The sequence below is a fragment of the Nansenia antarctica genome (genome assembly GCF_963989245.1).
Source record: "Nansenia antarctica genome assembly, chromosome: 5".
Lineage (NCBI taxonomy): Eukaryota > Metazoa > Chordata > Actinopteri > Argentiniformes > Microstomatidae > Nansenia > Nansenia antarctica.
This window is the reverse complement of record NC_137690.1, coordinates 33,030,584-33,054,567: the sequence shown is the minus strand read 5'-3', so window position 1 is coordinate 33,054,567 and position 23,984 is coordinate 33,030,584. Positions and strand designations below refer to the sequence as shown.

The following is a 23,984-nucleotide window of genomic DNA, read 5'->3' as shown; positions in this document are numbered from 1 at the left end:
GCCTGATTGCATACGGCTGTCTCATCTCGCCGAGACCACTGCATATCTTTGGGTAGGTTGTCTTGAGTGTCTCCATTGTGATACTGTCAAGACGTGCCACAAGCTCCATCTTACTAATAGCAGGTCTCCCCAGCAACGCAGTGTGCAGGTGTCGAGTGACATACACATCCTCCCACACCTCTTTCTCTCCTCTCCTCAGCAACAGCCCGGCGACGCCCACAACATCTAGTGGACTCCTCCCAGGTCCCATCAGTGGCTTAGTTGACTTCCGGGAGGGTAGGTGGATCCTTGTCTCTGTAGATCTCTTGAAAAACAGTGTGAGGCATCACTGTAACATCAGCACCGGTGTCTATTTTGAATGGCACACGTCTGTCATTGATGTTTATGTTGACCATCCATGGCTCACCATCAGCTGTGATGCTGCCTAAGAACACATCCTTTTCACAGGAGCAGGAATAGTCCTCTTCAACCTCATGTACAGATTTGAATGACTTACACACACGCTTGTAATGCCCCATCTTCCCACATTTTACATTTTTGGCATTTAGCAGACGCCTTATTCCAAAGCGACTTACAATCAATACATTTGAATACTAAGCATGTGAATCAGCAGTCCCCCATTCGTTGCAGGAAGAGTACTCTAGCTCGGGCCCGGGGCCACTGATAGAAGGAAAAACCTTCTCCCTATTATCGCCTTCTACTAAAACTTTTTTTTATTTTTACTGGAGAAACTGAGAAACAGTACAAGGGGGGCAATAGAAGTTCTTAGGGACACAGTAGAGGGGAAAGCGGGTGTCTTTAGGAGACGTAGTGGTGAGGGTCAGAAGATGTCTCAGGAGGAGCAGTTAAGATGTAACCTGAAGAGATGGGTCTTCAGTCTACGACGGAAGATGGGTAGTGACTCTGCCGTTCTGACAGCCGTGGGGAGCTCATTCCACCAGCGGGGAGCCAGTGTTGTGAAGAGACGTGATCGGGCAGCCCGACTGCTGTGTAGAGGAGGTGGAGCCAGTCGGCCAGCCGAGGTGGAGGAGCGGAGTGAGCGGGCAGGGGTTTGGGGGGTTACCATTTCCTTCAGGTAGGCAGGGGCTGTCCCTTTAGCAGCCTGGTATGCAAGCACCAGGGTCTTGAATCTGATGCGAGCTGCTATCGGGAGCCAGTGCAGGGTGCGAAGGAGAGGGGTGACATGCGAGTATTTGGGGAGGTTGAATACCAGCCGGGCAGAAGCATTCTGGATGAGCTGCAGAGGTCTAATGGCTGAAGCGGGGAGCCCAGCCAGGAGTACATTGCAGTAATCCAGGCGGGAGATGACCAGTGCCTGGGTCAAGAGTTGCGCTGCCTCTCTGGTAAGGAATGGTCGTATCCTTCTGATGTTGTAGAGGAGGAATCTGCAGGAGCGAGCCGTTGCTGCAATGTTCTCCGCACAGGATAGTCGGTTATCCAGGATCACTCCAAGGTTCTTGGCTGTCAGGGAGGGGGTTACAGTAGAGTTCTCCACTGTGATGGAGAAGTCTTGGAGAGGGCAGGCTTTCCCGGGGATGAAGAGGAGCTCGGTCTTGTTAAGATTGAGCTTGAGATGGTGGTCAGCCATCCAAGTTGAAATGTCAGCGAGACATGCTGAGATACGGGTTGCCACGTGTACATCAGACGGGGGGAAGGACAGGAAGAGTTGAGTGTCGTCATCGTAGCTGTGGTAGGAGAGCCCATGTGAAGAGATTACCGAGCCAAGAGACTTGGTGTAGAGGGAGAAGAGTAGGGGCCCTAGGACGGAACCCTGGGGAACTCCAGTGGAGAGGGTTCGTGGAGAAGATAGCGATTCTCTCCAGGTCACCTGGTAGGAGCGGCCCGCCAGGTAGGAAGAAAACCAGGAGTGTGCGGTGCCAGAGATGCCCAGGTCTGAGAGGATGGAGAGAAGGATCTGGTGATTGACTGTGTCGAAGGCAGCAGACAGGTCAAGGAGAATGAGAACAGAGGAGAGGGAGGAAGCTTGGGCAGAGTGGAGGGCTTCCGTGACAGCAAGGAGCGCAGTCTCAGTGGAATGCCCAGCCTTGAAGCCAGATTGGTGGGGGTCTAAGTGATCCATCTTCCGGAGATAGTCAGTCAGTTGTTTAGATGCCGCGCGTTCAAGGGTTTTGGAAGGGAAGGAGAGAAGGGATACCGGTCTGTAATTGTGGACAGATGATGGGTCAAGGGTAGGTTTCTTGAGGAGAGGCTTGACTCTGGCTATTTTGAAGGCCGCTGGGACAGATCCAGTGGATAGGGAGGAGTTGATTAGGGTGGTAAGGTAGGGAAGGATGTCGGCGGAAATGGATTGGAGAATGACATGAATGACATTTCACCTCATTAGCAGGGCAATCGCGCTGTGAATGGGGCAGAGAGCTGCCGCATTTATGGCACTGGACATTTTTCCCCTTTGAGTATTGGGCACTGTGTGGCTTGGCTGGGTAGCTGTTAGCCTGTTGAGGTTTGTTTTTAGCATATGTTTTGCTACTGCTCTTAAACACTCTGTCTACAGATTTAGCATCACTTGCCTCTGTCCTGGTGTCCCCTCGCAGAGAAGATTGCTGTCTTTTCACCTCTTCACTCTGCCTCGCCATGTTTATTGCCTTTTCCAGGGTCAAGTCCTGGTCCAGCTGCATGCGTTCGGACAGCCGCTTATCCATCAGTCCAACGACAAGCCTGTCACGAATCAGCTCTTCATGTAGCACTCCATATGTACAATGCTCCACCAGCGCATATAGTGCCGTCACAAATGAGTCCACCGTCTCGCATTCTCCCTGCTTGCGCATGTTAAATTGGGCACGCTCGTAGATAACGTTTTTCTTGACTACGAAGAAACCCTGTAATCCATCACGCACCCCTTGGTAAGTACATCTTAGAGCATCAGTCAGATTTAGTCCATGTAAAATATCACCCGCCTCATCTCCCATACAATATATTAGCGTGTTGACTTGATTCTCTTCAGTGCTAACATTCAGGTTACTTGCCAGACAAAATCTTTCAAACCTGCGTATCCATTTGGCCCACTCTTGCAGCTTTGAAAAGTCGAAGGACTCCGGAGGCTGGATGCTGAACGTAGCACTTGAAACTGGCGCCGCTCTCTGGGCTGCAGCTGCTCCCGCGTTAGCATTATCAACCATTCTTTTCTTCCTCCCTTCTCACCGTCACGAGCTCAAATGACACTTGTCGGCCGACCTAACTCTTAACACTCACTTACAGGACTTCTGACACCGTGTCGTGTTATTCTCCTAAACATACACGTGAGTCCTTCTGTATTTAAATGTAAGTGTCTTTATTTTAACTCACTCCGTAGCTCTACAATACCGGTCTGTATTTATCTCGTCGTAACCTAGGCAACCTGACCTGATGTCACTACGGTGGCCTGTACACAATAACAATAACACCACAGTACAGGCCTAGTACGGTCCTCAATGGTAGTACAGGCCTAGTACAGTATTCAATGGTAGTACAGGCCTAGTACAGTATTCAATGGTAGTACAGCTCTAGTACAGTATTCAATGATAGTACAGGCCTAGTACAGTATTCAATGGTAGTACAGGCCTTGTACAGTATTCAATGATAGTACAGGCCTAGTACAGTATTCAATGGTAGTACAGCCCTAGTACAGTATTCAATGGTAGTACAACCCTAGTACAGTATTCAATGGTAGTACAGGCCTTGTACAGTATTCAATGATAGTACAGCCCTAGTACAGTATTCAATGGTAGTACAGCCCTAGTACAGTATTCAATGGTAGTACAGGCCTAGTATGGTCCTCAATGGTAGTACAGGCCTAGTATGGTCCTCAATGGTAGTACAGCCCTAGTATGGTCCTCAATGGTAGTACAGTCCTAGTATGGTGTAGAGTGAAAGTTAATTGTAAATAGGTACAGTAGCTGTCCGCTTTCAGAAGTGAGACGATGGCTGTGTTCAGAATGGTATACTAGCATACTGCATACTAGCATACTCAATGAGTATATACTTCATACTGCCTACTTAATTCATAATAAGTATGCGAAAACCAGCCGACCGTTTACACAGTATGCATACTGTGATGGAATAATAATTGCCTAAGACATTAATACGAATTCTTTCACCTGACTGAATTCACAAGTAAAGGGCAGAACCAACATTGATGACCTCAGCCTAGTAGACAATGAAACCAGTTTCTCTACTTGAAGCTTGACATTGGCTAGACAACAGATACATTTAAATGATTACAAAGACCTGATTGCTCTCTTTTCTCCTGACCTGCACCTAGATGGACTAAGCCATCTAGAGCAGTTTTGGACTTTTGTGTTTCCCCAGACCCAGTACTCTAGGACCAGACTAAACCAGTTTGTGGCCTTTGTGTTCCTTTTTCACCTTTGTGTCTCTAGGAGAAAGTGGAGGTCGATTCCCCCTTAGCCTTCATCCCCCATCATCTTCCTCAATGTACAAATCCACACCCATTGTAAATGATTGGTCTAGACCTCACCCGAGGGCGGACTTCTTACCTGAGGGTACCTGAGGGCATAAATACTGAGATGTAATGAATGATCTTCACTTTGTGAGAAACTTTGACTGATCAGATGCGTCTGATGAACCTGTAAACTTTCTCCTTCTATAGAGGAAAATATTAAATATCTTTTTCTTATACATCTCGAAACGAAACAGGCTGCCTTTATTGAATTTGCTCTAACAATACTGCCTCCCAGAATGCATTTCGCCGGGAGCAGCGAATTTAAACCTCAATTTTAAACCTCCATTTGCTAAAACCTGTACTTTTGGTTTTACAAGTGTTAACATTGTCATTTTATGAAGTTTTAATATGTTTTCAGGTGAGAAAGTAACCACATATGTTCCCAAAATGTGTCCAGTTTACCAAAATAACCCGTTTATATATCTGATCTGACGATCTTTTCCGTCTTCTGTTCCTAGCTACATTATGGCTGCGTTTGTAAATTTGCCCTGGAAATCTGATCAGCACTCAAGGAATGCCTCTTGTCTAATACCTGGTCCCTTTATGACGTTGAACCCAGTGTGCGCTCCGGCGCTCTCAGAGCGAATTTACGAACACATTTAGGAACGCACCCTGAGTACCTTCACTTACGGAGTTCGACAGAAACATCGTAACATAATTACAACAAGTTGTACAATTATTTGGGGGGCCAATATCTTTAGCTAGCTCAAGTAACTAGTTTACTATATTGTTGTCTTAGCAGTTGGTAAAAGAACATGATTAAAATAAATATATATGAGCAATAACATATTTGTGTTGCAGCAAGCACAATAGGCTACAACCAACTTGTGATTGGGTTACAATCAGTCAAATACTAGGCGAACATGTGTGTAAGACACAAATAAACTTGGATTTCATGCATTTCAAGTGGCATATTTGTAATCATGACGACGTAGCCTTGTCTAAGAATGCATTTCACCATGTTAATTCCCAGTATAGTGAAAATACCACCGCTCATCCGTGATCAGACTAAGCTGGGGTGCTGCAACTGAAGAGTATCAAATAGAGTGCACAAAAGCAGGATCTGCACACTCAAATATGGGCAAAAAACGATGTTTATTGCAAGCTTTCTGACAATGTAAACAACAGCTGTATGACAAGTTTGTATGACGCAGTTTGACGAGGCTGACAGCGCACAGCGTTGCCAGATGGGATTGACAATTTACAGCCTAAACTTTCTATAACCTCAAAATCAAGTAGCCCATTAGGCGGCAACCCGCCCCATCTGGCAACCCTGGACGCAACCCTGCAACCCTGGACGCGAAATGCATTTTGGGGAAGCAGTACGCCAAAAGTGTCCATCGTAACATACTTCAATTATCCCGGAAATATTGCTTGCATACTAAATTTCTCGCATACTCAAATCTCGCATACTGTATAGTGTGAACGCACTTGCATACTCAAAATCTACGTCATATCTAGTATGAGTAGTATGCTAGTAGTAGTATGCTATTCCGAACACAGCCGATATCTCTGCTCCTCCGCCCTCTTGCGCCACAGACAATGCATGGGGGGCAATGGAAGTGAACGGTAGCGTCAGACGCTGCGACACAAAACCAACCAGTGGCCGAAAAGATATGACACCGGCCTGAAACTACCATAGACAATGCATGGGGTAATGGAAGTGAACGGTAGATTCAGCACCGACCTAAAACTACCCTAGACAATGAGTGGCGCAATGCAAGTGTGCATCTCCAATGACTGCTTTATTAATAACCGTAATTTCTTCAATGATCAATGATCAATACAAAAAAATACAGTATAACTTGTATTGCTGTTATCGCAGTTGCGCCGCTGGTGTAGTGGTATCATGCAAGATTCCCATTCTTGCGACCCGGGTTCGATTCCCGGGCGGCGCACAGATTTTGGAACTTTAGCAATTATTTCTGCAAGTGGCTCAGTACACCCAGAGATTATCAGAAATATTGTGTGTTATAATAGATTAGATTACCTTCAATTGTATTGTCATTGCAGAGTACAGGTACCAGACAACGAAATGCAGTTTAGCATGCAAGAAGCAAGGTATCATGTATGATTCCCATTCTTGCGACCAGGGATCGATTCCCGGGCGGCGCACTGATTTTGGAAGCTTAGCAATGATTTCTGCAAGTGGCTCAGTACATCCAGATATTATCAGAAAGAGGCTTTGTTATAATATATTAGATTAGATTCAACTTTATTGTCATTGCCGAGTACAAGTACCACACAACGAAATGTTGTTTACCATCTAACCAGAAGTGCAAATAGTGATATACAAATGTTAAAACATGATAGAGATAGGTACAGTATGGCAAGAACGGTAGTTAGAGGTATATACAGTTATGTGCGATGTACAGTTAAGGTAGCTATGCACAGTACACTTCTGGTTAGATGCTAAACTGCATTTCGCTGTCTAGTATCCAGTACCACTCTGCAATGACAATAAAGTTGAATCTACTCTAATCTAATCTATGGTATGTACAAATGTATAAGTAGTGGCTATATCAAATGAGGTATGTGCAATGTGTAAAAATTATGGTAGGGAGAATGTCTGATATGTCTAATATATATATATATATATATATATAATATATATATATGTCTATATTACTGGAATCATTTATAAGAAGACGCTGAACACCTTTACAAGACGCAATGTAGAGCAGTTTTATAGTCTCTGGTTTTATATGAGAAGGTAGAGCTGTATGTATAAATAATACATATATATATATATATATATATATATATCAGACATTCCCCCTACCATATTTTTTTGCACATTGCACATACAGCTCTAGCTTCTCATATAAAACCAGAGACTACAAAACTGCTCTATACTGCGTCTTGTAAAGGTGTTCAGCGTCGACTTTTAATTAGTCTTCTTATAAATAATTCCAGAAGTCATAGATCAGTGCACTGTGTTGTTTAGTAAAGAGTCTGCTAATACAGAGATTAAACGCATAATATGCGGTCATGTCTCCAGACATGCAATGATGCTGCTGTGCTGCTGGCTTTGTCTGACCATTGCGCATGCGCGGCTCCGTCCGCGTTGATGTTCCGCCATCTTCGACATCCCTGACCACCGCTCCCATTGTTTGGAGCTACGAGCTAACGTCAGTTGCTTTACACTGTAGCAAAGCGACTTGGGTTAACACATTTGAGCGCCCTTTTCATATCAATCGCTAGCTAGACCCATCTTCATGAACATTATCTAAAAAAAGACGCATCAGTTGCCTGAAACTGCCGTGTATATACCCACACAACAACGTACGCGGGCTAATCACTCCGGACGTGATTTCACGAAAACATGATGATGTCGATGGACGACGAGCAGCCTAAAACCCTGTAAGTAGCTCGCAACAATCCATTCTTTATTGTAATGTGATTCTCACTGATATGAGTCTGGTCTCTTTACTGCAAAACTTTGAATGCTTAGCTACCTCCTTTTAGGCTGATACCAAGACAACAAGATGATGCCGGATCAGGCCTCAACCCGCAGCCTCGACCGCGGCATGATGCGATGCATGATCACACTACTCGATGCGACAATAGGTCCCCCCACATGGGCTGTATGAATGCACCTGGGCTATGAATAGTTAGATATGTATGTTCTTGTTCGTTACAATCTGCGGGGGTGGTGGCGGGTTGATCGCTAAAAGGTAACAGCTAAAATACCGGCTTGTCAAACCCGGAGTGAGCAAGTCACTCCGATCGCCTTACTGCTTTTTCCGGCTTGTGAATCAAGTTTGCAGAGACGTGTCATCTTTCCTTTATTTAGGCCGTGGTGCGTTGCTTTGCATCGCTATGTTAGTGTTAATGGTGAATAATGGCTAGCTGGGTAGTTTAGCGAGAAACACGCGCACTACACTAGCAGCCGTGTATATATAGAAACGTATTTATTTTTTATTTTTTAGCAAATGCAACTTTCCTCTCAGCTTGACGACGGAACTCGCCCGCGGCCCGCCTGTCCATAAGGCCGGGGGGATGAGTCCCAGCCACGTCGACGCTCAGTCACATAGACATAGGAACAAACATCCTCAGGTTATTTGGGTGTAATAATAATAAACCTTTATTTGTACAGCACTTTTCCTGCAAACGTTGCCGCTCAAAGTGCTTTAACATATCCACACAGCATAAAAAGAATAAGATGGTTAGAGAAAGTCTACCTCCATCCGTTTTGTTTGATTAGAGATCCGAACATCTTTCTCAAATGTTTTGGATTTCCTCGTTTATGTTGTCCCATATTTAGCTAGCTATGCAGTGCCACCCACATATTTAGTTTCCCTCTACACATGCCTAGTCTGTTACCTAGAACTGCCTGTTTCATTCAGATTCTGCAGGCTACTGTTTACGAGGTTGCTTCTCTCTCTCTGTTCCAGGTATGTTGGGAACTTGTCAAGGGATGTGACCGAGCCGCTCATCATGCAGGTGTTCACACAGATCGGACCCTGCAAGAGCTGTAAAATGATTGTGGATGTGAGTATCCCTGCCTGGGTTATGGCGCTAGACACTTTTGTTGTTGTGATGGTTTCGATGCAGTTCTGTACTCTGTAGTTGATGGTCACAGTAATGAAAGCCTGTATGTTATCGTAGACTATGCTGTGGTCTGACTTGAAGTCTTGTCCCCTTACAGACGGCCGGCAATGACCCATACTGCTTTGTGGAGTTCTATGAACACAGACACGCTGCTGCCTCTCTTGCTGCCATGAACGGACGTAAAATAATGGGTAAGGTAAGTTATCGTATCTACAGGGTGAGTGTGGATGGGTGGGATGTGGGCGCACTAAATCTGATGTTACCAAAGAGGATGCAAACCAAGAGGTGGGCACAATATGAATACTAGTGCAAGTCATAGTAGTAATGCTGCTAGCCCAGTCAGCCGAATACCACACTTCTTGTACAGATGGTGTTATTTTACGCTCTATGGGAAATGCTAATGGTCCGCTCTCTTTCCTATGTATCCTCCTTGATGTTACCAAACACTGTGGCCAAGATTTTGTCCGTTGGCATTGAATATCTCACTCTAAATGACAAAAGCTTATATCCTGTTCCAAATCTTTAAGTAATTTCTAAGTATAGGTTCCTCTCCCCAACAGGTAAGTAGTTAAATTCATTACAGCGTTCGCCCCAAAGACGACTGCACCACTCTGGCGCCACTATGGAAACATTTCAAGGCAAATTAAACGACATATTTCATAATGACAGAGTAACTATCTTTGATTGGTAGATTGATGATCAACTTGCTTAGCAGGGTTTTCCGTTAGAAAAAATGTGTGCCGGTCAACATGTCCGGGAAGATTTCAACTTACCGGACAAACGTGAGATATTCCGGTCATCATATTCAAATATAATATAGCTGTTTGTCGCGGTGATTAGCTGTTGTGTAGCCTATATATGCCATTTAATGTCTATTTCTCATCCGATACGATTAGATGCGAGCTATATAATAAATATAATATAGGCTTTCATGATTCGCATGCGCGCTATGCCATGTCCAGCGCTGAACGCGCGCCACAATGTCAACGGAGTCGCTGTGGCGGTGCCCTCACTCAAGACACAATCTGGAGCCTTAACTGCTTTCAGTAGCTCAGTCAGTCCCACATACTGATGACATGCGATGCCATTTTTTGCCATGTGAAATGCAACTTGTAGCTGAGAGTGCAGCTTATTGTTAGCCGTTTCATTAGCCTGCTCACAGTGGCCTTTCATAGCGGTTTGCTGTTGCCTCAAACTGACCGCCGATATGTGGTCACTGCACCGCCTGTGATCAGTGAGAGCTGACATTATCATATTCGTTGCTCCTCTCATGAATCCGTTATTCCTCCTCGATTTTTTTGCACGGTGAGCAGAACATTTTCCTTCCCCATCTAAACGCAGCCAGGGGAAATGTTCTTTCCATTTAACTCGGAACCGTCGAGCCGCCTCCATCTCTTTACAGTCAGACTTCTCCTCAGACTCATTGTAGCTTGGTTTCATGAAGTAATTGTTAAGCTTACTTTGTCTTGCCATGTTTACCTCTCGCTCGCTATGGTGCACTTTGAGCTGCAACGTTTGCAGGTTAAAAGCGCTAGCCTATACAAGTTATTATTATGGTGGCCCGCTGCGCAGGGTTGCCAGATGGGCCGGGTTATCGCCGAATGGGCTACTGGGTTTAGCGGTAATAGACTGGTTAGTTAGGCTGTATTGTCAATCCCATCTGGCAACCCTGTCGCCGCTGTTTCGCATAGGCTAGCCTACACATTAGCAGTCATCATCATGCCGGCGTCAAATCATATCATAATAAAAGAAATATATAGCCTATATATTCGTCTTTTTTAAATATAGAAGGAATCAGAATGTGAACTTTAGCGAATTGTATTCAAATTGTGCTTAGAGGGAATTATTTTCACTGGACATTGTGACCGAAGAGATTTCAATTTGTCGGACTTCAACACATTTTACCGGACAAAGACCGGTAATTACCGGTTAACGGAAACCCTGTTGCTTAGTCAAATGTATTGATTGTAAGTCGCTTTGGAATAAGGCGTCTGCTAAATGCCAAAAATGTAAATGTACTGTAAATGATTGCCAACGACATCATTGTTAAAAATGAAAATGAAAGCGGTAAGATGTTGCTCAGTGAATTCACAATTTTAGTGGTATTTTTCACTTATTTTGACATGAATAAAGGTTTTGATAATGCAATCCAGCGCCACGATGTTCAAAAAATCCTGGGAAGAACCCTGCATAGTTTCACGAGTAACGCCTGGCACACACATGAAGATAATCTGGCCGGTTTTGGCCCGATCCCCCCCCCAAAGATTATCCTACAAGATTATCCTGTGGTGTGAGGTGTGTTAAGAGTCAATTTCTCCCGACAATCTTCTCGGAAAATGGTCGGGCTGACGATCGTAAATATTAAACGTGTTCAGGGTGCGACATTACGGTTGCCCGATTGTCCCGGGTCAAGTAAAACATTTGCCGGGTTTGTTTGCGCGACAGCGATGACGCTGCGACTTTTACGATCAAAAGTCCTTGTGTGTGGGCAAAACTGACAACTCCTGAGTCCGATTTTTATCTTAATATGTGGGGTCTCTCAGATAAAAAATAATCTGTTAAGATTTAGAAAATCTTTGTGTGTACCAGGCAAAAATGAGATTCAATTGTCTATGATCTTGAGTTATGACTAAAGGCTTGTTCCTGTCATGTGGATGAAAGCAGATTCTGGACAGAAAAAGGGTTACCGTACTTTCTTTGTTGCTGTCTTAAGCGGGGTACACACAAGGATTTTCAAAATCTTAACCGATTTCTTATCTGAGACAGACCCCACACATGAAGATAAAAAATCTTTGATTGAACAGCCTTGATCGTATTGTGTGTGGTGTGCGCCGATTTTCCCATTTCAGCACCCCACAGACATAAAGATTATCATTACGACAGACTCCAGACTCTCCCGAGTCTCGTTCCCCAGAAATCTCGTGTGAACCTATCCTTTTAATATTGCCTTTAAATTACAAAATAATGAAATTATGATTATATAATGATTAAAGCACTTTGAGCCGCAACGTTTGCAGGAAAAGCGCTATACAAATAAAGTTGTTATTATTATTATTATTATTATTATTATTATCTAACGTTAGGGCTGCAACAACGAATCGATGAAATCGTTAAAAATCGATAATGAAATTCGTTGGCGACGAATTCCATTATCGATTCGTCGGGTCTTGTTCCATAACAAACCTACTTCCTGTTGACGCAAGCCACGGTGTCTGCGGAGCCGGTGTTGGCATCGCGAATCATAGCGCTACCTATGGCCGGAAAGGGCAGAACCTATGACCGGAACCGGAAAAAGTGGGATAATCTGGTAGGGTGGGAAAATCCGGTACCTACACCGGCGCGGCGGCTACATTTAAATCATGTAGGAGGCGGAGAAAACGATTCGACCGAAATCGTCCAAGGTATGGGAGCACTTCACATTAAAAGCTACTAAAAAATGGTGCAACCTATGCAAAACCGATCTTGCATAGCACGGGAGCACAACGGTGATGCGAGAACACCTTAAAAGAAAGCATGTGACAGTGATGGATGAAGACGGCTCCACTTGTGAGTTCTGGCGAAGCGTCAGCTAAATGACTAATGTAATGCGATAGCCAGTGAGTGTTTGCTCGCATTCATGAATTCAATATTGCATGACAAGTGTATTTAGCTAGCTGGCTAACGTCAGTGGTAGAGCAGAGGTGATGAGCTAAAGGCTAGCTAGTGGTAGCCTACCAAGCTACCCGTGAGTTAGAGTGAGGCACTGTCTGTAGCCTAGCCTATTGTACGGAGTGAGAGGACACATTGCATTGTTTTGGAGCATATATGTTATATAAAAACATTAGTGTCTTGTCTGTAGCCTATATTGCACTTTGGGTTACTGACCTTTACATTAAGCAAAGTTATTACCTAAAACAATGCATGTATTGAGCTAGAGTTCAACTACTTTATTGAAACAATCTACCGCCATAGTCCATGGCCTGTTGTTAAACCTATTTGATGTAGCAAAGCCTTTTTAATTTATATTATTTATTATTTTTTATTAATACTTATTCATTTTGCACATGTATATGTATAGGCCTGGCTGATTTATAAATAAAATGTGCAAAACAATTTTTTGGGGTATCCGATTAATCGAAAAAATAATCGGCAGATTAATCGATTATCAAAATAATCGTTAGTTGCAGCCCTATCTAACGTAGTACCCTGACTGACCTGTACGAGGCAACCATGTGCGACAGGGCAAATAAAGTGCTGAATAACGAAAAGAAGAAGTCAGCTCGCTTCTTAATTAGCTACATTCCATCCACGTCCTAGTCGGACTCGCGAGCAGGGTTGCCAGATGGGAATGACATTTTCCACCCTAACCACAGTCTAAAACCGCTAATTCCACCAAAAAATCTTCATCTTTCTGGTCGTAAGTATTGAACACATTTGACATTTACGATTGCCGGCCACGACCATTTCCCGAGCAGGTTGTCGGGAGAGATTGACTCTTAACACACCTCACACCACAGGATTTTGTTATAGGAAAATCTTTAGAGTCATCTGATAATCGGACGTCTTTGGTCGGAAGGGGGAAAATCGGGCCAAAATCGGCCAGATAATCCTTATGTGTATACCCCGCTTTAGTGGTTGACTTTGAATATAGCCTGCGTCAGTCAAGTGGATGTCCCTGTCCTGATGCGGTTTTCTTTTTACGAAACCACTGACTATACTCATGAGCCCCAAAAGCAGCATTTCAAGGGGACAAGGTCCTCATCCAAATTACCGTGGCAGTGACATATAGCATACAGTCTTTCCTTTTTCTTCTTTTTTTTTTTAATGAGTGTGTTATTATGGAGTTTTTTTTTTTAATTTCCTCCCCAAATAAAACACATTTTGTGTTTTGGTTTTGGTTCCAGCTTTTAATGGAGTGGTCAGGTTTTTCCCCCCATATCTTTTGCTCCCTACTCATCACTGCATTCGCATTCAGAGACTTGTCACTGTGTGTTTTTTTGTTGGGTGGCTCATTTCTCTAACACGATACAACACTCAGGTAAGACGTAGCTACTCTACCGTCCTCTTGATGATGTAACTGTACCCCATCTGGCCTTTTGTGTCTCTTCTCGTTCTGTCCAGGAAGTGAAGGTGAACTGGGCTACCACGCCGAGCAGCCAGAAGAAAGACACCAGCAGTAAGTGTAGCCGTCCTCAGCGATGGGTTCTCCTCTCCCGTGGTCAGTCTCCCATCAGTGACTCACACGTGTCTCGCTCCTCTCCCAACAGATCACTTCCATGTCTTTGTCGGAGACCTCAGCCCAGAAATAACCACAGATGACGTCAAAGCAGCCTTCGGTCCGTTTGGGAGGATTTCGTAAGTAGGCTAACCTCAGAGACACCGATGTCCGTCTCTCTCACCATTGATTGTCACAGATAAGTTGATTATGATAAATGAGGGATGTCAACACCTATCTTAAGTTATGAGTCGTGTGTGTGTGTTGCCAGTAGTGTCTATCTATCTGGTCCCATTGGAATGGTATGTTTTTACACACACAGGGATGCCCGTGTGGTCAAAGATATGGCTACAGGCAAGTCTAAAGGCTATGGCTTTGTATCCTTCTTCAATAAGTGGGTAAGTGAGTGATAGAGGGCAAACGGTTCTCTTATCACTTTGTACGATTGGGAATGTTTGATGCACAAGTGAGCAACAGCAGTCCAATAAGTTCCATTTCCATCCTGTCATTAACCCACAATCTGTCGTTGCTGACAGGATGCCGAGAACGCCATTCAGCAGATGGGCGGCCAATGGCTGGGCGGCAGACAGATCAGGACCAACTGGGCCACAAGGAAGCCTCCCGCCCCCAAAACAACCTATGAGAGTGAGTCCGCCCCAACACTCCATGTTCTTAGTGCCCTCGTCCCATTGTATTTGATGATTCTTTTTTTTGCCATCGGTTGAGCTCTGAAAGGAACTGGGCGTTATTTTGCGGTCAGTTTCGGATCTGTATCCCTGTCCTCTTTGTTTTGTTTTCATCCGATTGAATGTTAAGGCATTATTCATTGTTCCCTGTCTTTGCAATCAGATAACACCAAGCACCTGTCATTTGATGAGGTGGTGAACCAGTCCAGCCCCAGTAACTGCACCGTGTACTGTGGCGGGGTGAGCACCGGCCTGACGGGTACGTAATCCTCTACCCTGTTGTCAGTTGACAGTCTAGATCTCCTCTCCCACTAGACCAGGTCTCTGACAGACACTGTCTCCCTCCTGTTTCTAGAGCAACTGATGAGACAGACCTTCTCCCCCTTTGGACAAATCATGGAAATCCGTGTTTTCCCAGACAAAGGATACTCTTTCGTGAGGTATGTCGCAGTCGCCTGCGTGATTTTATGGAGTGTTTGTCAGCTGTTAGAGAACTGGGAGATACCACTTCCCGAGTGGGGAATAACTAAAGCCTGGTACACACAAAAGGATTTTCAAAATCTTAACAGATTTTTTTATCTGAGACAGACCCCACACATGAAGATAAAAAAATCTTGGATTGAACAGCCTAGATCGTATTGTGTGTGGTGTGCGCCGATATTCCCAATACAGCACACCACAGACATAAAGGTTATTGTTACGACAGTCTAGAGTCTCGTTCCCCAAGCCAGAAATCTCGCGTGATCAAACGTGATAACGTAGTACCCTGACTGACCTGTACGAGGCAGCCATGTGTGACAGGGCAAATAAAGTGCAGAAGAACGAAAAGAAGTAGTCAGCTCGCTTCTTGTTTGGATAAATTCCAACCACTTCACAATCGGACTCGCGAGCAGGGTTGCAAGATGGGATTGACATTTTCCACCCTAACCCCAGTCTAAAACCGCTAATTCCACCCAAAAACCCGAGTCCATCTGGCAAACCTAGTCCGGAGTTGTCGGGAGTTGCCCACACACATTAGGATTTTTGGTCGGCCCCGACCATTTTCCGAGCAGATTGTCGGGAGAAATGGACTCTTAAAACACCTCACACCACAGGATAATCTTGTAGGATAATCTTTAGAGCCATCCGATAATCGGGCGTTTGCTGTCCTTGGTCGGAAGGGGGGAAATCGGCCCAAAATTGGCCAGATTATCTTAATGCGTGTACCGGGCTTTAATTTATACAACGGATAGATTCGGTCCATTGTCTCTGTGGTCAGTTTGCGATATCCATGATATACGCACGGCTAAATGGAATGTTGACAGATCTTTTCATATTACTCCTCGTTTGTATATATTACTGTTATCAAAGTTACATTCTTACCGTTGCTTAGCAACCGATAAACAACTGTTCAGCAGATGAACACACTTACAGTAAAACATAGTTCCATTAAAATACATTAATTAAAGGCTTGTCTTGTCTATCTTTTGTGAAATATTGATAGATAAATGTAGTAACCGTTGTATAAAAGCGTTATGGAACGAGAAGCCGTCGTGCCTAACCAGCTAACTAGCGGGGGCTAGCCGTGCCGCTATTCACGATATACCACTGTTTCTCGTTCCATAACGCTTAATTGAACGACCCTCCCAAGTCGGAGTTCCAAGTGGGAAACTGAGCAGTCTGATGTGGTACCAGAGGTCAGAGTTGTGATGTAGCCACTGTAACCTTTCACCTACTCCTTAGAAAACACACACTGATGTTGACAGTAAATGGTAAAAATGTCAACAGTATTCTTCTTTCTGTACAATGAACATATTTAATGAACAATCCTGACGTGTATGGATAATGTATGTTTGTAGTTTTCTAATGTTCATTATGGATTGCAAACAAATATCTCATGAGTTGAAGGGTTGGTCCCACGACAACAGCCTTGGAATGCATTCATGTTATTCATGTGCTTGACTTCGCCAACTGGGAGATACGATTTCCTGAGAACCAAATGAACATACCATTAAATGATTCAGAGCCTCTTTCTAGTTTTTCCCCATTGAAACTTATTGACGGTCATCCAAAGTAACTTCAAGTAGAGCAACACAAAATATTTAGGATATTGGACCCTCTCCCGTAAAACAAAAATGGGCTTTCGCAAACACAGCTTCCTTAAAATATCTGGGAACAATCTACTTTTCTTTGATTTGTGCTAATAGTTCTAACCCCCACCCCATCTCTCCTGCCCAGGTTTAACTCCCACGAAGGAGCAGCTCACGCCATTGTGTCTGTGAACGGGACCTCGATAGAGGGCAACATGGTCAAGTGTTACTGGGGCAAGGAGACTCCAGACATGATGAGCCCCATGCAGCAGGTCCAGCAGGTGCCCCAGGTACCACACTCTACTTCCACTGGTTTCATTCTTCTCCATCAGCTTTTTTCTCTCACTCACAGGGTTCCCACGGGTCCTTGAAATCCTTAAAAGTTTGTGAATCAAGGTCCTAAAAGTTTTAGAAAATAGACACGGGTCATTGAAAGTGCTTGAATTCCCTTGAATAGCGCTTTTCCGTGGCTCAAAGACGCTGACAATATGGGAAAAACGGAAAACACCGAAACAACAAGCAACAGATAACATGAGCACATAGAACACAGAGTTAACGAACGGGGAACACGGTAACAAGTTCCTATTATATCAATTCTCATCTAGATCCGTCTCAAACTACGCCGTGTTGGGTCCTTGAATTTGAGGGAATTGAGTCTTGAAAGTCCTTGGAAGGTGCTTGAATGTTTCAGAAGGTGTGGGAACCCTGCACTCCAACGTAACCGTCCTCATAACGCTCGTGTCTTTCTCTCCCCCAAAAGCAAAACAAAGTGGGCTTTGCCGCCGCCGCCGCCCAGCCCTACGGCCAGTGGGGCCAGTCGTACGGCTACGCCCAGCAGATCGGCCAGTACGTCCCCAACGGCTGGCAGGTGCCCACCTACGGTGTCTACGGCCAGGCCTGGAACCAGCAGGGCTTTAAGTAAGTACCGGCATCCGCGGGGCAACCACCCACCTCAACTCCCCCCCCCCCCCCCCTTCCCCACTTACTGCTGCCCCCGGTGGCCTCGTCTGGGCTCCTCCAGGACAGGCTCCTGCCGCTCTAGCCAGGGGAGGGAACCGTAGATGTCTCCACCACCACCACCACCACCACCCCACCACCATATCCAGCTTAAGAGGAGAAAGACAAAAAAAAACATAAAGAAAAGCTTCATTTTATGATTATTGAACTGCATCAAGTTTTCATCTTTTTGAGAGAGAGAGAGAAAGAGAGAGAGAGAATTCCTATCCTTACATTTCCCCCCCCACAATCCTGGGTCTAATTTGGACTGGTCCTCAGAGGTGTGTCCACACAATGAACTACAAATCCCAGGTTTGGTGTAAACTTGGGGTTGTTGACCGTGCCGAAGGGGACCGTCTGCCCTGCCTTCTGCAGCCTCTCCCAGCTCAGAGGGTTGGGTTTAGGGTCAGTCTAGCGTACCCTTGTTACATCCACTTTCTTTCCATCCTTTTAGTTTTAGAGTGGCATGTCATCTTTGTTTTTCCTTCATGTATTTGTTGTTCTATGAACTATTTGCCCTCCAAAATTTGTAGACTTTTATTTTGTTTTTGTTTTTACATTGCTACTTGAAATACTGTATCCGTGTGTTTTGTAGGTTATAGCCACAGTATCTTTGAAATATCACTTGTCATTTTGTTTTTTAAAAATGATATGTTGATTGATTATTTTACCACAGGAGTGATGCATTATTGTTTTAGTTAAATTTTACTCATCTAGCTAACCAAAGAGTGCTGTAAAAAAACAAACAAACATTTTGTTGACAATCTGGAATTCCAAGTCTTTGCTTTCGAAGTAGAAGTCAGAAATAAACAATCTTAAGAATAAAATGTCCAACTTAGACTTGCTATACAGAGGGCACATAAAGTTAGAGTTGGAATTCTTTGTTTCCTATGCGTCACCAATTTCTGATCCATTTTGGGGTTTTGTTGTGTATGGATGTTGCTAAAGACTGGTTTAAAATTAAAGTCATACATGAACATGATTTTGCCACCAAACAACCACTTTTGCATTGTCCATTTTCAACGGCCTAGGGTTTAGGGAAAAGTGAAATTCAACTCCATGGCCAAATGTAAATGTTTAGAAAGCCACCGTTTACCACTCAAGTTAACAGTCGAGTCAGAAGTCAGTCAGAAGACACCCAGACACACTGTAGGTTCACCTTAGTGGGTCATGACACCTAGACACACTGTAGGTTCATCTTAGTGGGTCATGACACCCAGACACACACTGTAGGTTCATCTTAGTGGGTCATGACACACGCTGTAGGTTCACCTTAGTGGGTCATGACACCCAGACACACGCTGTAGGTTCACCTTAGTGGGTCATGACACCCAGCCTCACTGTAGGTTCACCTTAGTGGGTCATGACACCCAGCCTCACTGTAGGTTCACCTTAGTGGGTCATGACACCCAGACACACACTGTAGGTTCACCTTAGTGGGTCATGACACCCAGCCTCACTGTAGGTTCACCTTAGTGGGTCATGACCACATCGCTCGACTTAGCCTTTGCTCTGTCTGCTTGACCTGCTCACTCACCCACCCCCTCGGCTGCCCTTTCAAACGCCTTCGTTCTCTGTCCCCCATGTCCTCCGTCCTCCATGTCCTCTGTCTCCATGTCCTCTGTCCTCTGTCCTCCCATGTTCTCTGTCCCCCATGTCCTCCATGCCCTCTGTCCCCCATGTCCTCCATGCCCTCTGTCCCCCATGTCCTCTGTCCTCCATGTTCTCTGTCCTCCTTGTCCTCCGCTTGCTTCATTTTGTGCTCGTCCTGGCCCTCTCACACCTTCTCTCCACCTTGTGTGTGTGTGTGTGTGTGTGTGTGTCTGTGTCTGTGTCTGTGTCTGTGTCTGTGTCTGTGTGTGTGTGTGTGTGCGTGTGTGTGCTCTCTGTCTGACTCTTTGCCCCTGCTTCCTCCTCTTCTCTAACCTGCTGGTGTGTTGTGTCTCTCTCTCTCTCTTCCCCCTGTCTGCAGTCACTTACCTGCCAGTGCTGGGTGGACAGGCGTCAGTGGCCTCAGTAACGGTGGGGTTATGGAGCCTACACAGGGATTGAATGGGAGTATGCTAGCAAACCAGTCCGGTATGGGAGCCACAGGATACCCCACGCACTGATAGGGCGGATAGTCAACTCCAACCTTTTACACATTTGCTGGTGCCCCACAAGGATGTGTGTAATGCCCCCCTCCTTTTGTGGCAGACTAAGACTCATTGGTACATGCAATTAGAGGGGAAGTTGTCTAAGCCTCTAGAAACCCTATGGAACTGATTTCATGGGAGGTTAAGGGGAAGGTCATGGAGGAGTGGAATCACCCAGGTATTATTCCCTGGTGGTAGTGACTGTACATGCCAGGGCTATACCATTTTAAAATAACTGTAAATTAATATAATTGTAAAGAAGATTGTTTTGGAATTGGCTTCTTTTTTTTGGTTTGTTTACAGTGCTACCATTTCATGTTTCTCTTGAGCAGTCAACACGGTTGTCATTTTTAACATTCAGTAATTTGAGTTTGATACAGTGGAAAGTCATGATGTGCATGATGTGCAAAGTCATGATGGACTTTGATTATTATTTTTATGGTCAAGGAAATCAAATGGATATTGGTTGGTGTTTTTTTTTTCCTCATTGTGTTTTGAATGAAACCAATTGCAGGGATAGATGCCACTGCTTTCTTTCTGTAAGGGCAGTTCCATATTGCACCCAATTCTCTTGTATTATAATTTTTTCTTTTCTTTTTTTCCTTTTTTGATTTTGATTTCCAAGAGGGTTTCTTTTTGCATTCCGGTTTTCACCTTCATCTCCTTTGGACGGCCCCAAGAAATTCTTCATGTGTAAATAACCATCCATTAGTTTGAAACTGTACAAAGACAAATGCTAATGATCACCATGGGAGCTTGCTTGCTTTCTTTTTGTTTTGATAACTGAGGACAAATAACAATTGTTAGTAGCAGCACTATCAAATGATTGTCCATGATGACACTGGCACAGTGCAACATTTGTGATACTTCCAGGATGGGGAAAGACAGCATTGCTATGCAGTGTAACAATTGATACAATTTAGACATTGAAGAATAATTCTGTGTGTAAAATGAGTTTTTCTGGTGTTTTTTAAGAATTGATATCAGTATTTTTTATGAGATACCTGGATGGATCAGAAATGTGTACGATTGCCCCTTTGTAATGCCAGAGAAATGGACAAAACCTGTCGTGTTGCCTTATAGAGTTGATTTCTTTTAACTGACACATTATCATTAAGATTAGGCAGTGCCTACTGACATTTTCAGACTTTTTGATTTGAAAAGTGTTATCCCTGGAGTTTGATAATGTTTCTGCTACTATAACCAACAATGTGTTCTTGCTTTGTCCAATTAAAATGCTGATGCTCATAAACCATTTTCTGTTTCTTGTTATTATCTGATGTTGACACTGTTCTACCAAAAGGTTCCGGTAAGGTGCATAGGCTTTCACTACATAACATGAAAATAAACAAAATGAGCAATCTGACTTCTCATTCAACTTGGTTAGTATTTTTATTTTCAGCAGCAGTAGAACCCTAAAACCCTAAGGAACAGTAAGAGAACCACCACTCCAGCAGCTCTTGGTGTTTCATCTGTCTGTCACATTCCTCATCTCCTCTGTCTGCTCCTGTCTCCTATCCTGTCTGTCTGTCTCCTCATCTCCTCTGGTCTCTCCTGTCTGTCTCATCTCCTCTGGTCTCTCCTGTCTCCTATCCTGTCTGTCTCCTCATCTCCTCCTGTCTCCTATCCTGTCTGTCTCCTCATCTCCTCTGTCTCTCCTCCTCTGGTCTCTCCTCCTGTCTGTCTCATCTCCTCTGTCTCTCCTCCTCTCTCCTATCCTGTCTGTCTCCTCATCTCCTCTGTCTCTCCTCCTCTCTCCTATCCTGTCTGTCTCCTCATCTCCTCTGTCTCTGCTCCTGTCTCCTATCCTGTCTGTCTCCTCATCTCCTCTGGTCTCTCCTGTCTCCTATCCTGTCTGTCTCCTCATCTCCTCTGGTCTCTCCTCTTGTCTCCTATCCTGTCTGTCTCCTCATCTCCTCTGTCTCCTATCCTGTCTCCTCATCTCCTCTGTCTCTCCTCCTCTCTCCTATCCTGTCTGTCTCCTCATCTCCTCTGTCTCTTCTCCTCTCTCCTATCCTGTCTGTCTCCTCATCTCCTCTGTCTCTCCTCCTCTCTCCTATCCTGTCTGTCTCCTCATCTCCTCTGTCTCTCCTCCTCTCTCCTATCCTGTCTGTCTCCTCATCTCCTCTGTCTCTCCTCCTCTCTCCTATCCTGTCTGTCTCCTCATCTCCTCTGTCTCTCCTCTCTCCTATCCTGTCTGTCTCCTCATCTCCTCTGTCTCTCCTCCTCTCTCCTATCCTGTCTGTCTCCTCATCTCCTCTGTCTCTCCTCCTGTCTCCTATCCTGTCTGTCTCTCTCCTATCCTGGTCATAGAAAGGATCATAATCAGCATGATGACCAAAATCTAAACAAATCTCTTATTTTATTTTGTTGTTTGTTTATTATGTGATGATTAGATCATAAACACTTGTTATGTATCCATTTATTTTATTCATAGACATGACCATTTTTTGACACCAACCAATATCAGATTATACCAAAGCAAATAATTAATGCACTATTCCATCCCATAGGGGATAAACTAGTCAACAAGGTTCATCATTCCATATGGGCTGTCAGTCACACAACACAGCAACACTATTGGATGCAGCTACAGGCCAATATTCAATGCAGAAACAGATGTCATGTACATCAATCAGCATTCTATTGCTTTTTTATTACTTCACCACATTTTTCCTGTAGGATGATGGAGTAATTGACTTTGTAAATAATATTAATATAATAATAACAATAGTAATAATAATCATAAGTGATTATAAACAGCCTACCATGCTGCTGGGAATGGAAGCATGTTGCTAGGCTTGACATTTCTTCTTGCTATTGAAAGTGAACTATGGTAACTATGGTAGCCTAGTAGCCATCTAGCTAACTGCCCATCTGAGTGAATACATGTTACAGAGATGCATATGCTTCATTCACATGCTGGAGGGGAAACAAATTACGGCTTGAAGATTTATCAACTGGATTCTACAAAGGCAAAGTAAGGTCATCCTACTTCCCATGTTCCAAATTAATATCGCAGGCTGTGTTGGAAATGGCATACTAGCATACTCAATGAGTATACTGCCTACTAAATTCATAATAAGTAGCTATGCGTTTGGCTCTAGTTGCAGTTGAAGACAGTGAAGACATTGCTCCAGCAGAGAGTCGTCACTGAAATCTAAAGAAACGTAAATCAGTTGTTCTTTTGTTGTTAATTGGCTACAGTTATATGCTAAGTATATAAATGCTAAGTGGGATGTTTGGGACGGACCAACTCTGACACTCACCCTGTCATAAATTGAGATTTGAAACAGTTGGTTAAGGTCATAGATGACTGTGTGTAAGGGTAAATGCTTAGTTAGTGGGATGCTTGTCTGTGACATAACTCCATTGAAGTTGAAATGATTGAAAACGGTTAGGAGGGTTACAGTTAGTTAGGGTTACAGTTAGTTAGGGCTACAGTTAGTTAGGGTTACAGTTAGTTAGGGTTACAGTTGAAGTTAGGGTCTGGATAAGAGGTTAAAGTCCCACTTTGCATCTACCATTTACAAATGCATTACCAGTACTGTTCATCTACCATTTACAAATGCATTACCAGTACTGTTCATCTACCATTTACAAATGCATTACCAGTACTGTTCATCTACAATTTACAAATGTGACACGGTTTCATTAAAAGGTCCGCATCTCGGCAATTGTGAAACCTCGCAATCGAGCCAAACAAGTCTTGTGAAAAAAAGTGTTTCCCGGTTTTTGGCATAGGACGACAAATGAAGTGATGAAGAACCCACTCGATATCATATCCAACAGTTTTACATTCACTAAATACCTACATTTAGTTAGCAAAGTCGGTGGGGGGTATTAGTGTGGCAGTATGGGCAGAGATCTGTGCCACTAGAAACTGAATTT

At 44.1% G+C, this 23,984-nt stretch overlaps 1 protein-coding gene across 1 annotated transcript; it reads left to right on the top strand.

Moving 5' to 3' along the window:
* Nucleotides 1-7,585: 7,585 nt before the first annotated feature.
* On the top strand, nt 7,586-21,343 carry LOC308158658 (cytotoxic granule associated RNA binding protein TIA1-like). Its single transcript, XM_080532342.1, has 12 exons — nt 7,586-7,822; nt 8,857-8,953; nt 9,111-9,209; nt 14,114-14,168; nt 14,260-14,347; nt 14,530-14,605; nt 14,744-14,852; nt 15,057-15,152; nt 15,249-15,333; nt 17,111-17,252; nt 17,723-17,880; nt 19,931-21,343. Exons 1-12 carry the CDS (start codon nt 7,785-7,787, stop codon nt 20,067-20,069), a joined length of 1,182 nt encoding a protein of 393 aa, XP_080388468.1. The 5' UTR covers nt 7,586-7,784; the 3' UTR covers nt 20,070-21,343.
* The last annotated feature ends 2,641 nt before the right edge of the window (nt 21,344-23,984 follow it).